Source organism: Pristiophorus japonicus, chromosome 6 (assembly GCF_044704955.1).
Source record: "Pristiophorus japonicus isolate sPriJap1 chromosome 6, sPriJap1.hap1, whole genome shotgun sequence".
Lineage (NCBI taxonomy): Eukaryota > Metazoa > Chordata > Chondrichthyes > Pristiophoridae > Pristiophorus > Pristiophorus japonicus.
In genome coordinates, this window is record NC_091982.1 from 235,577,855 (window position 1) to 235,592,034 (window position 14,180).

The 14,180-nt window shown below is 44.6% G+C and overlaps 1 protein-coding gene across 1 annotated transcript in view; it reads left to right on the top strand.

Annotated features, from left to right (window-relative positions):
• Positions 1-14,180, top strand: part of LOC139266002 (mediator of RNA polymerase II transcription subunit 12-like protein) — a 799,024-nt gene that overhangs the window by 165,020 nt on the left and 619,824 nt on the right. Inside the window, exon 8 of the mRNA XM_070883728.1 lies at positions 13,226-13,375. Within this exon, the coding sequence (XP_070739829.1) occupies positions 13,226-13,375 (150 nt within the window). The remainder of the gene's footprint in view (positions 1-13,225; positions 13,376-14,180) is intronic.

Genomic DNA, 14,180 nt, shown 5'->3' on the forward strand with positions numbered 1-14,180 from the left:
GAGAGAATGCAGGAAAGGGGTACTGAGGTGAATGATCAGCCATGATCTTATTGAATGGTGGTGCAGGCTCGAAGGGCCGAATAGCCTACTCCTGCACCTATTTTCTATGTTTCTAGGACACTGGGGATAACTCCCCTGCTCTTCTTCGAAATAGTGCCATGGGATCTTTTACGTCCACTAGAGCGAGCAGACAGGGCCTTCGGTTTAACGTCTTATTCGAAAAGACTGCACCTCCGGTAATGCAGCGCACCCTCAGTACTGCACTGGAGTGCCAGCCTAGATTTTTGTGCTCAAGCTCCTGGAGTGGGACTTCAGAGGCGAGTGTGCTACCCACTGGGCCACAGCTGGCACTTAAGAGGTCAGAGTTGTAAAGCTGGAGAAACTTGGGACTTTTGAGCCTTGAACTGGGATGAGAAACGGCACATGTGACCGTATAGAGGTGTACAATAAGGAAACGGTTAAAAAGATAAATTGGCAAATTAAAAGCGGGACAAGGGTCCTAACCAGAAAAGGCAAAATCAGGCCCGATGTTGGCAAGCACTTCACAGACAGTGAGAAACACTTGCAACAGACTTCCAGTTGCGTAATGGAGATAAAACAAAATCCTGGGAAGCATTTAAAAAAGCAGTTGGCGAGTAAGTGAGGTACAGAGGGATCTGGGTATCCTCGTACATGAAACACAAAAAGTTAGCATGCAGGTACAGCAACTAATCAGGAAGGCAAATGGAATGTTGGCCTTTATTGCAAGGGAGATGGAGTATAAAAGTAGGGAAATCCTAAGGAAGAGGATAAATCTTCATTTAGAAAGAAATGCATTAATCAAGGACAGTCAGCACGGATTTGTTAAGGGAAGGTCGTGTTTGACTAACTTGATTGAATTTTTCGAGGAGGAAACCAGGAGGGTCGATGAGGGCAGTGCGCATGATGTAGTGTTTATGGATTTTATCAAAGCTTTTGATAAGGTCCCACATGGCAGACTGGTCATGAAAGTAAAATCCCATGAGATCCAGGGTAAAGTGGCAAGTTGGATCCAAAATTGTCTCTAAGGCAGGAAGCAAAGGTTGATGGGTGTTTTTGTGACTAGAAGGCTGTATCCTGTATTCTGCAGGGCTCAGTACTGGGTCCCTTGCTTTTTGTGGTACATACAGGTGAAACCTCGATACCGGGGTCATTCCGGTTTTCGGGTTTTCCCGTATTTCGGAACAGATATCCGACGTCTCGAATCCGGCAACCCCTGGGCAGAGTTTCGTGTATGTCCGGTTTTGGAGACAGGGACAGCGGCTGTGGGTGATTCAAAAAAAAAAGCGTTTTATTCTGCTTAACCTTGTTTTGGATTACTATTGGTCTGTATTGACTGCACCTGGTGTGACCTGGCAGGACTGCATCACAGTCTGCGAAGGGAGCTTTCGAGAGCGGCATGATGAAATAACTCCCTCCCCTCCCATCCTGCCCCTGAAAAGATCAGCGCTTGTTATAACCCCCTCACCGCTGCCTGCCTCATTCAGCATAGTGTGGTCGGAACCCCTCCAACAGGTTTGTCCGCAAGCGCCGCCCTGTGATTAGGGCTCAAATGGGCCCCCCTCCTCTTTATCATTCCGCCCCTACTATAAAGGTAATCAGTAACCACCGCCCCCCATCTCCCAGTTGGAAACACCGAGAGCTCTTCGCAAATAATGTTGCTTTATTTATGTGGCAATTATCGCATCAGAAATCGATGCAAAAATCCAACTGACAGGAGAATGCACAAATTCACTCTTGGAGACACCTGGAGGAACGGGAAGGCGGGGTGATGGTGGTGTGTGTGTCTGTGCGTGGGGGAGGGGGATTATTTACAGAATACTGATCAGAATATCAAATATCCATTGCTGAAATGTTACTACTTTCATTTTATGCCGTTTATATCACTGTTGTGAAAAAAAAAAAGTGGGTTTTCGGCACATTCCGGATTCCAGACGTCGACTAATGTGATCTGCACGGTGTCCAGTTTTCGGAACATTCCGGTTTTTGGAACTCCGGATTTCGGACGCCCCACCTGTATCAATGACTTGGTCTTGAATGTACGGGGTATGATTAAGAAGTTTGCAGATGACACTAAATAATAGGCTGAGTGGTTGATAATGACGAAGAAAGCTGCGGACTGCAGGAAGCTATCCAAGTTCTGGGCAGAACAGTGGCAAATGGAATTCAATCCAGATAATTGTGAGGTAATGCATTTGGGGAGGTCTAACAAGGCAAGGGAATACACAGCAAATGGTAGGACACTGAAACGTGTAGAGGAGCAAAGGGACCTTGGAGTGCAGGTCCACAGATCCCTGAAGGCAGCAGCTCAGGTAGATAAGGTGGTTAAGAAAGCATATGGAATACTTACCTTTATTAGTCGAGGCATGGAATGCAAGAGCCGGGAGGTTATGCTTCAACTGTATAAAACACTGGTTAGGCCACAGCTGGAGTACTGTATGCAGTTCTGGTCACCACATTACAGGAAAGATGTTATTGCACTGGAAAGGGTGAAGAGCAGATTTAGAAGAATGTTGCCTGGACTGGAGAATTTTGGCTATGAGGAAAGATTGGAGATGCTAGGTCTGTTTTCTTTGGAACAGAGGAGGCTGAGGGGAGACCTGATTGAGGTGTATAAAATTATGAGGGAAGCTAAATTATGTTTCCCTTGGCAGAGGGGTCCATAGATATAAAGTAATTGGGGTGAGGTTTCTTGACCCAGAGGGGGATGGGGTCTTGAACTCACTGCCTGAAAGGGCGGTAGAGGCAGAAAGTTTTACCCCATTTAAAAGATACTTGGATGTGCATTTGAAATGCCGTAACCTACAGGGCTACGGACCAAGAGCTGGAAAGTGGGATTAGGCTGGAGAGCTCTTTGTTGGCCGGCGCAGACATGATGGGCCAAAATGGCCACCTTCTGTGCTGTAAATTTCTATGAACTGCACAGGGCATTGGTGGGACCACACCTTAAATAAGGAGTTTTGTTCTCCTTATTTAAGGAGGGATATACTTGCATTGGAGGCAGATCAGAAGAGATTCACTAGGTTGATTCCGAGGATGAAGGGGTTGTCTTATGAGGAAAAGTTGGGCCTGTACTCATTGGAGTTTAGAAGAATGAGAGATGATCTGAGGGGGCTTGACAGGCTAGATGCTGAGGGGATGTTTCCCCTTGTGGGGGAATATAGAACAAGGGGGCATAGTTTCAGAATAAGAGGCCGCCCATTTATGACTGAGATGAGGAGGAACTTCTCTGAGGGTCGTGAATCTCTACCCTGGAAAGCTATGGAAGTTGAGTTTTTGAATATATTCATAGCTGAGATAGACAGATTTTTGAACTGTAGCAGAGTCGAGGACTATGGGTTACAGGCAGGGAAGTGGAGTTGAGGCTAAGATCAGACCAGCCATGATCTTATTGTATGGCAGAGCAGGCTCGAGGGCCGTCTGGCCTACTTCTGCTCCTTAGAAGGAGGCATTTAGCCCATTGAGTCTGCGCTGGCTCTTACGGAGACCAATCCAATTGGCGCCATTTTTCTCATATCCCTGCAATTTTTTCTCCAAGTTTTGTTCCTATTGAATCTATACCCATCACCCTATCGGGACGTGCATTCCAAATCCAAACCACTCATGTAAAAACGTTTTTCCTCATGTCACCTCTGTTTATTTTGCCAATCACCTTAAATCTGTGCCCTCTGGTCATCTTCGGTGAAACATTTCCGATGTCACCCACAGGTGCTATCCGTCAAGTCTCTGAGGCTATAAATGTGGTGCGAAATTACTGACCCTTGGGCAATGTGGGCTTTTTCTGCCTGGGAGTTTGGTTGGAACTTGCCAAGTTTATATTTTCACGTAGAACCCCCCCATAGCCAGCAGGGAGAGAACTTCATATTATTCTGGGCCGGATTCCAATCATGGGCCTGTGAAAGGGCACTTAAGCAACGGTGAAACTTGTTTTCTCATGTGCTCTTCATGTAATGTTAGGATCTGGCAAGGCTGGTGTGGAACTGGAGGCTTCAAAGGAACCTTCCATTTTTTTTCCTACCAAATACAGTAGTTCCTACAGAAGGTTATATAGGAACCTAGGAAAAAGGAACAGGAGTAGGCCATACAGCCCCCTCGAGCCTGCTCCGCCATTCAATAAGATCATGGCTGATCTGATCATGGACTCAGCTCCACTTCCCTGCCCGCTCCCCATAACCCCTTATCCCCTTATCATTTAAGAAACTGTCTATTTCTGTCTTAAATTTATTCAATGTTCCAGCTTCCACAGCTCTCTGAGGCAGCAAATTCCACAGATTTACAACCCTCAGAAGAAATTTCTCCTCATCTCTGTTTTAAATGGGCGGCCCCTTATTCTAAGGTCATGCCCTCTAATTCTAGTCTCCCCCATCAGTGGAAACATCCTCTCTGCATCCACCTTGTCAAGCCCCCTCATAATCTTATACGTTTCGATAAGATCACCTCTCATTCTTCTGAATTCCAATGGGTAGAGGCCCAACCTACTCAACCTTTCCTCATAAGTCAACCGCCTCATCTCCGGAATCAACCCAGTGAACCTTCTCTGAACTGCCTCCAAAGCAAGTATATTCTTTCGTAAATATGGAAACCAAAACAGCACACAGTATTCCAGATGTGGCCTCACCAATACCTTGTATAGCTGTAGCAAGACTTCCCTGCTTTTATACTCCATCCCCTTTGCAATAAAGGCCAAGATACCATTGGCCTTCCTGATCACTTGTTGTACCTGCATACTATCCTTTTGTGTTTCATGCACAAGTACCCCCAGGTCCCGCTGTACTGTGGCACTTTGCAATCTTTCTCCATTTAAATAATAACTTGCTCTTTGATTTTTTTCTGCCAAAGTGCATGACCTCGCATTTTCCAACATTTTCTCCATCTGCCAAATTTTTGCCCACTCACTGAGCCTGTCTATGTCCTTTTGCAGATTTTTTGTGTCCTCCTCACACATTTCTTTTCCTCCCATCTTTGTATCGTCAGCAAACTTGGCTACGTTACATTTAGTCCCTTCTTCCAAGTTGTTAATATAGATTGTAAATAGTTGGGGTCCCAGCACTGATCCCTGCGGCACCCCACTCGTGACTGGTTGCCAACCCGAGAATGAACCATTTATCCCGACTCTGTTTTCTGTTAGTTAGCCAATCTTCTATCCATGCTAATATATTACCCCCAACCCCGTGAACTTTTATCTTGTGCAGTAACCTTTTATGTGGCTCCTTGTCAAATGCCTTCTGGAAGTCCACATCCACTGGTTCCCCTTTATCCACTCTGTTCATTACATCCTCAAAGAACTCCAGCAAATTTGTCAAACATGACTTCCACATCATAAATCCATGCTGACCCTGCCTGACCGAATTTTGCTTTTTGCAAATGTCCTGCTACTGCTTCTTTAATAATGGACTCCAACATTTTCCCATCCATAGATGTTAGGCTAACTGGTCTATAGTTTCCTGCTTTTTGTTTGCCGCCTTTTTTAAATAAGGGTGTTACATTTGCAGTTTTCCAATCAACTGGGACCTTCCCAGAGTCCAGGAAATTTTGATAAATTACAACCAATGCATCCACAATCCCTGCCACTACTTCTCAAGACCCTAGGATGCAAGCCATCAGGTCCAGGGGATTTATCTGCCTTTAGTCCCATTATCTTACTGAGTACCACCTCCTTACTGATTGTGATTGTGTTAAGTTCCTCCGCCCCCTATAGCCCCTTGACGATATCGGAATATTGTTAGTGTCCTCTACCGTAAAGACTGATACAAAATATTTGTTCAGAGTTTCTGCCATCTCCATGTTCCCCATTACTAATTCCCCCGTCTCGTCCTCTAAGGGACCAACATTTACTTTAGCCACTCTTCCTTTTTATATACTTATAGAAACTCTTGCTATCTGATTTTATATTTTGTGCTAGTTTACTTTCATAGTCTATCTTCCCTTTCTTAATCATTTTTTTTAGTTGTTCTTTGTTGGCTTTTAAAAGCTTTCCCTGCCTTCTGTCCTCCCACTAGTTTTGGCCACTTTGTATGCCCTTGTTTTTAATTGGATACCGTCCTTAATTTCTTTAGTTAGCCACGGATGGTTATCTTTTCTCTTACACCCTTTCCTCTTCACTGGAATATATCCAGTTACAATCTTGAATCTAATGGTTGTCCTTTGAGTAGAAGTTTGCTGTGTCTCTGATTTTCTTGTAGGTTAAAACTCATCCATCGTAAATGAAAAGCATTTTTAAATAATTGGTGGCAAAGTCGCATCCAGACTTTAACATGTTATAAGTTAATAATTTCTCCAAGTACAGTATACTCCCTGTAAGTACAGATGCAACGTCCCGAATCCGGAACTCCGAAAACTGGAATTGTCCGAAAACCAGACATTTTGCGCATAGCTGATGGAGTCGCCCGGTATCCGGAATTATTGTCCGAAAACGAGACATTTTTGAGGCAAAACTCAAAATCCGACACTGATTTAATCGAGGATTCCAGTATTCAGATAAGAAAATCAAAACTGAAATCTGGGATCCTTGACTGAGTCCATACCGGAATTTGGTTTTCGCCAAATTTTGGACCTTGCCTTTCAAAACACGGCACGGATTCGATCGAGGATTCCGGATTTCAAACTATTGATTTAACTTGTCTGAAATCCGGAAAACCCTAAAAACCGGCTCGGATTCGATCCCGAAGATTCTGGATTTCGGATGTTATACCTGTACAGAACCACTGATTTCAGGTTCTCTTGTGTTTATCTGGTTACATTTACAGCCTTTTGAAGAAGTGCTCCTGTAATCCAGTTGAAGGCTGCCAGTTGGAGGCTCTAAAACAGCAATGGTGGCCGTGCCTTCAGCTGCCTTGGCCCTAAGCTCTGGAACTCCCTCCCTAAACCTCTCTCCGCCTCGCTAACTCTCTCTCCTCTTTTCAGAAGCTCCTTTAAAACCTACCTCTTTGACCATGCTTTTGGTCACCTGTCCTAATATTTCCTTTGGCTCGCTGCTAATTTCTGTCTGATAATGTTCTTCCGAAGTGCCTTGGGATGTTTTACTACATTAAAGGCGATTTCTAAATGCAAGTTGTTGTTCAGTAACCGAGAGCTCACACATGCATGGTTGTTTCAGAGTTGCAGTTTGAGACTTAACCTTGTGTCTGGTGGTCCTTCCTCCAATGGGTTGGGGGAAGGCCTGTGAAGATCAGAAAAACCCCACTGTTGGGGCTGAGAAGGTGGTGGGATCTCCCTGAGGTGTGGGGAGGGGCTTTGGTGTGCATTTAGCTACCAGGGGGCATAGAAACATAGAAAATAGGTGTAGGAGTAGGCCATTTGGCCTGCACCACCATTCATGGCTGATCATGCAACTTAAGTACCCCATTCCTGCTTTCTCTCCATACCCCTTGATCCCTTTAGCCGTAAGGGCCACATCTAACCCCCTTTTGAATATATCTAATGAACTGGCCTCAACAACTTTCTGTGGTAGAGAATTCCACAGGTTCCCAATTCTCTGAGTGAAGAAGTTTCTCCTCATTTCAGTCCTAAATGGCTTACCACTTATCCTTAGTTTGTGATCCCTGGTTCTGGACTTCCCCAACATCGGGAATATTCTTCCTGAATCTAACCTGTCCAATCCCGTCAGAATTTTATATGTTTCTATGAGATCCCCTCTCATTCTTCTAAATTCCATTGAATATAAGCCTAGTCGATCCAGCCTTTCTTCATATTTCAGTCCTGCCATCCCGCGAATCAGTCTGGTGAACCTTCCCTGCACTCCTTCAATAGCAAGAATGTCCTTCCTCAGATTAGGAGACCAAAACTAACACAATATTCAAAGTGTGGCCTCACCAAGGCCTTGTACGAGTGCAGTAAGACCTCCCTGCTCCTATACTCAAATCCTCTCGCTATGAAGGCCAACATGCCATTTGCCTGGTTCACTGCCTGCTGTACCTGTGTGCCAACTTTCAATGACTGATGTACCATGACACCCAGGTCTCGTTGCACCTCCCCTTTTACTAATTTGTCACCATTCAGATAATGTTTTTACCACCAAAATGGATAACCTCACATTTACTTTTGGGAGGTGTTAGTACTTCCAGAGAAGGCAGTGCTTCCTCACCCACTTTACAGCACTATCACTAAAATCTGGCTGGGACTGTCAGCAGTGCTGTAAAGAGGATGTTACAAGGACACCCTCAAAGCCTCCCTGATAAAGTACAACATCCCCACCGACATTTGGGAGTCCCTGGCCAAAGACCGCCCTAAGTGGAGGAAGTGCATCCGAGAGGGCGCTGAGCACCTCGAGTCTCATCACCAAGAGCGTGCAGAAATCAAGCGCAGACAGCGGAAAGAGCATTCGTCAAACCAGTCCCACCCACCCCTTCCCTCAACAACTATCTGTCCCATCTGTAACAGAGTCTGTGGTTCTTGTATTGGACTGTTCAGCCACCTAAGGACTCATTTTAAGAGTGGAAGTAAGTCTTCCTCAATTCCGAGGGACTGCCTGTGATGCTGAAAGAAGATGTGAAAGTAATTAAAAATAATTACACTGGAAATATAACAAGGGTCTGATCCAAGAAGTGCTCGGATATATTTATAGTAATATTTTAACGGTATAGTTTAAAAAAAATACCTGGGGGGGGAGGTGAAATTCCTTTCATCAGTGTTGTTGTGTGGGAGGAGATTTGCTTTCCAATTCTTAACTTTTATTCCAACCTTCCCTGCTTTGTACCTGTTTAAATGGTGACTGTGGTTGTGGTCTGTAGGTCAAACTCAAACCAATTTGAAATGACCTCCTGGTGGGTTTTCTCATCTCGTAGATTTAGTGCGCTCCATAGTCTGCTGATTTACACTTTCCATTGCTGCATCAAAGTGCAGCCAAAACCACGTCACGTCAACATTAAAGAGGGAGAATGACTGCAGCTGTAGAGCACAGGCTGAAGATCTGCTCCCAAGCCTCTCTTCCTACCATCAGCCCGGACCCTGGTGTGGCGAAATAACAGGCACAAGCTTGTACCTTAGTGCTGCTGCGTCAAGCTGGATCTGAAATATGCCAACACACTGTGCAAAGCATTACGTCACTCATTTAAATGATCTTGGGAGTTCTGGATCTAGCAGCAGCTTCTGAGGGAGCGCTGCACTGTCGGAGGTGCCGTCATTCGGATGAGATGTTAAACCGAGGCCCCGTCTGCTCTCTCAGGTGGGCATAATAGATCCCATGGCACTATTTCGAAGAAGAGCAGGGGAGTTCTCGGTGTCTTAGCCAAAAATTTATCCCTCAACCAACGTCACTTTAAAAAAAAAAAGATTATCTGGTCATTAACCTCATTGCTGTTTGTGGGAGCTTGCTGTGCACAAACTGGCTGCTGCGTTTCCCGCATTACAACAGTGACTACTCTCTAAAAGTACTTCATTGGCAGCAAAGTGCTTTGCGACATCCTGCGGTCGTGATAGATGCTATAGTTATGCAAGTTTGCAGTCGATACAAAGATGGGAGGAAAAGCAATGTGAGGAGTACACAAACAATCTGCAAAAGGACATAGACAGGCTAAGTGAGTGGACAAAAATTTGGCAGATGGAGTATAATGTTGGAAAGTCTGAGGTCATGCATAAAAAATCAAAGAGCAACTTATTATTTAAATGGAGAAAAATTGCATAGTGCTGCAGTACAGCGGCACCTGGGGGTACTTGTGCATGAAGCACAAAAGGTTTGTATGCAGGTACAACAAGTAATCAGGAAGGCCAAAGGTATTTTGGCCTTTATTGCAAAGGGGATGGAGTATAAAAACAGGGAAGTCTTGCTACAGCTATATAAGGTATTGGTGAGGCTACACCTGGAATACTGCATACAGTTTTGGTTTCCATATTTACGAAAGGATATACTTGCTTTGGAGGCAGTTCAGAGAAGGTTCACTCGGTTGATTGTGGGGATGAGGGGGTTGACTTATGAGGAAAGGTTGAGGAGGTTGAGCCTCTACTCGTTGGAATTCAGAAGAATGAGAGGTGATCTTATCGAAATGTATAAGATTATGAGGGGGCTTGACAGGGTGGATGCAGAGAGGATGTTTCCACTGATAGGGGTGACTAGAATTAGAGGGCATGATCTTAGAATAAGGGGGCGCCCATTTCAAACAGAGATGAGCAGAAATTTCTTCTGAGGGCTGTAAATCTCTGTAATTCGCTGCCTCAGAGAGCTGTGGAAGCTGGGACATTGAATAAATTTGAGACAGAGACAGAGATAAGGGATTAAAGGGTTATGGAGAGTGGACAGGGAAGTGGACCTGAGTCCATGATCGGATCAGCCATGATCTTATTGAATGGCGGAGCAGGCTCGAGGGGCCGTATGGCCTACTCCTGTTCCTATTTCTTATGTTCTTATGTAAGTTCTCTCTTTTCTCTAGAAATGAACGCAGGCGATGTAATATCAGCTCTTTTTATTTTTAAACAGAAAGATAGTTGATTGAAGTTGCCGTAGTCAAAACTTACTGGTACTGTCTGGTGTACCTGGTCTGCAGTGACACACGAGAGATCAGTTTGACCTATTTAATTGGGCAAACTGCCAGTCCCCAAGAATTTTTTTGAGACATCTTGTGTAGATTTAAGTAATTTTTTCCATCTCTTCTCTACTATTTTCTTGGACTAGTGCGAAACTGTCACTTGGGATTATGACGCCGTTTCTGGCACTTCTATTTTGAGAAAACTGCCACCCAACGTGTTGTAGATATTAAGTGAGAGTAATGGTGGTTTACAGAGAAAGAAACCACTTGCCTGCTGCATTGGTTGGTTTTAGAGTGTGACCCGTTTCTTGTTTTAAAACCATTTAATCCATAAATGTATCTTTTGTGTGGACAGAGTCATTTGGGCTGGAGAGTTAATGGGGCAGAAATTCGGACTGCCCGCGGGCAAAGCACTAAATAATGGACATAAAATGCGAACTTACCTGAAACTGCTGGGCCCGCTCGAGATCCTGGTTCATGGGCTTCCTCTCCCTGCACATCGCAGCGCGTGCTCTTAGGGACGTTTGCAGGAGTCACGTGGGCCTGGACACCCAATCACAGGTAAGTATTTTCTCATTCATAGTAATAGGAGATTTGTAAGTTACGAATCTCCCATTACTATGAATGAGAAAAACGCCAAAACGCACAAAAACTACATTAAACATTTTTTTTTAAAAAACACCTCACACAATGCACTAATAGAAATTAAAGATGTTATACATGTTTGTTAAAGAAAAAAAAATTGCCGATTGTTTTAAAAAAAAAGTTAGGGTTAGGTTTTAAAGTAACATTTCCTGAGTGGGTAGGGTTTTAACATAAATATGTTTCTTAAAATTATATTTTAATCATGTCTTTTATAGGTTTTTAAACTCTTATGCCTGTAACAGTAGGCTATGCACCTGCTTTTATCAGGCACAAGATTTTTGAGGACATTTGCTGGGCAGGATATGGGTAAATTCCGCAATCTTGCCCGTGCAAATGTCCTCGCTCCAGAGATACGGAGGATCTGTCCAGCTCCAGCTCCAGCTTGACAGATTGGAAAAGCATGCGCATTGTGTCCTGAAAACCGGCTTTTGCGATGCCTTCCCGGATCCATAGAACCTTTGCTTGGGCCTGGGACGTCGGAATTTCTACCCCAACATGTGGTATTCTGCTAAGATCATGCCTCTTCAATCTTAGCACAGAGCCGCATATATCGTAATGCTACGCAGATTGCTATGCTGAAGTTGCCAATGCAGAGTTCATCGACTCTTGGTGTGGGATGGATGAGTTATATCACCCGGGTACTTTTAGCCTCATACTTCAGCAGTCCACACTTGGACACAAAAATATGTGCCTGGAATACGTGCTTGGATGCAGAAGCATTGAAGGAGGCCATTCAGTCCATCGTGCCCGTGCTGTAATTTGTGCTCACGCTGAGCAAGAGAAAATGGGGTTGCGGGAAAAAATGACCAGATACACTAGAAAAGAAAAAGGACAATCTGTTAAGTAACTTGGTGGAAAACCGGCGATGATGAAATGACAGAAGTGCTAGTGCAAGATAGAAGGAATCACGATGAGACGAATTAGATGTGAGTTTGTACCTTGTATAGTGAGTTTCCAACCTTTGCAATGCTTGGCAGATCAATGAGCTTCTACATGAAACACCTCCACATCAGTAGCTCTGACCCATTGGTGTGCAGTACTGAGATGCACGTTCAGGGTTAGTACCTGCAGTGGCTGAGGAACAGGGTTGTCCACATGCTCGCTTGGCCAGGAAAAGATCAGCCAGTGTCTTATAGTGAGTGCACAAGTAAATCTCAATTTTTATTACATGCGATTCCAGGATTGGAACGAATGTTTTGCGGATCTCATTTCGTTATTACATTTATTTTTCCATGAATCTGGAAAACCAGTGCCTTGCCTAAATGTGCAGTGTCAGCTGTGGCTTAGTGGGTAGCACTCGCCTCTGAGTCAGAAGGTTGTGGGGACTTGAGCACATAATTCTAGGCTGGCACCCTCAGTGCAGTGCTGAGGGAGTGCTGCACTGTCGGAGGTGCCGTCCTTCGGATGAGACGTTAAACCAAGGCCCCTCCTGCCCACTCAAGTGGACATAAAAGATCCCACTGCACTATTTTGAAGAAGAGCAGGGGAGTTATCCCGGTGTCCTGGCCACTATTTATCCCTCAATCAACATCACTAAAACAGATTATCCAGTCATAATCACATTGCAGTTTGTGGAAGCTTGCTGTGTGCAAATTGGCTGCCGCGTTTCCCACATTACAACAGTGACTACACTTCAAAAGTACTTCATTGGCTGTAAAGCACTTTGAGAAGTCTGGTGCTCATGAAAGGCGCTATATCCATGCAAGTCTGTCTTTCTATTGCTTATAACCGGTAGCCATTGGTTTCTGATGCCTGAATAAGTGAAATTCTGTTGGATTGGATTCTAAGACTTTGCCATTTTATGGTTGACTCTTTGTAATTCTATCAAAACCAAAATCTTAGTACATGATGTGTTAACGGGTAGTGGAGGCCGGTGGGGGGGGGAGGGGATGGTGGCTGTGGTTACGCAGGAGATGAAATGTCATTAATTGATTTGGCAGTATGTGGCAAGCGTTCGAAGGTCCTGATTTTTATTACCTTGTTCTTTTTGGGGAATTGGTTATCAACCGTGGTAGCTTTTAATCACACAGTGAATTTCAAATCTTTTAAAGGTGTACATATGTGAGAATCATATTCATCGCCTGTTTTTGCTCTTCCTACAGACAATAACTTTATGTTGCCCTAGTGCCTTGGTGTGGAATTACTCCACGAGTGAAAGCAAAAGCAGCAACCCTGGCTCACCGCTGGATCTGCTCCAAGTGGCTCCGTCATGTTTACCTATGCCAGGGGGAAATTCCGCCTTCAATCAGCAGGTATACTGGGGTAGCTTGGAGTCCTGTACTGTACAGCCAATCACGATCTTCATTCCTCCTCCCCACCCCACCTCCCCAAGTACGTTTAGTGTTTCTCAGCAGAAAAGTAGTTGCATAAAAATGAAGGTAAACTGGAATTTTGTGTGTGGCGCGTGCTTGTGTCACTCTGTCCAAGTACGTGTGGATAGATACAATGGGTAGCTCTTTGTCGGCTGGCACGGACATGATGGGCCGAATGGCCTCCTGTGCTGTAAATTTCTATGATTCTATGTGTGTACGTCACTGTGTCTGCCTGCCCTGACTGCATTTCATCTTCATTTCCCATGTATTTCCCGTGGGAAATTGTTAAGAGTTCTGGAGTATTTTCAGGCTTGAGTTCGATGATGATATGAATATTATTATGGACCTTAAGTATTAATTGTTTAACCTTTCTAATTAATTTTATCTCCTGCATTATTAAAGCACAGGATACGGAGAATGATAGAATCATTGAATGGTTACAACACAGAAGGAGGCCATTTGGCCCGTCGCGCCTGTGCCGACTCTCTGCAAGGACACTTCCGCGAGTCCCACTGCCCTGCCCTTTCCCTGTAGCCCTGCAAATATTTCTCCTTCAGGTACTTATCCAACTCCCTTTTGAAAGCCAGGATTGAATCTGCCGTCTCCGCCCTCTCAGCCAGTGCATTCCAGACCCTAACCACTCGCTGTGTATAAAAGTCTTTCCTCATATCACCTTTGATTCTTCTGCCAATCACCTTAAATCTGTGTCCTCTGGTTCTCGACCCTTCCGCCAATGGGAACAGTT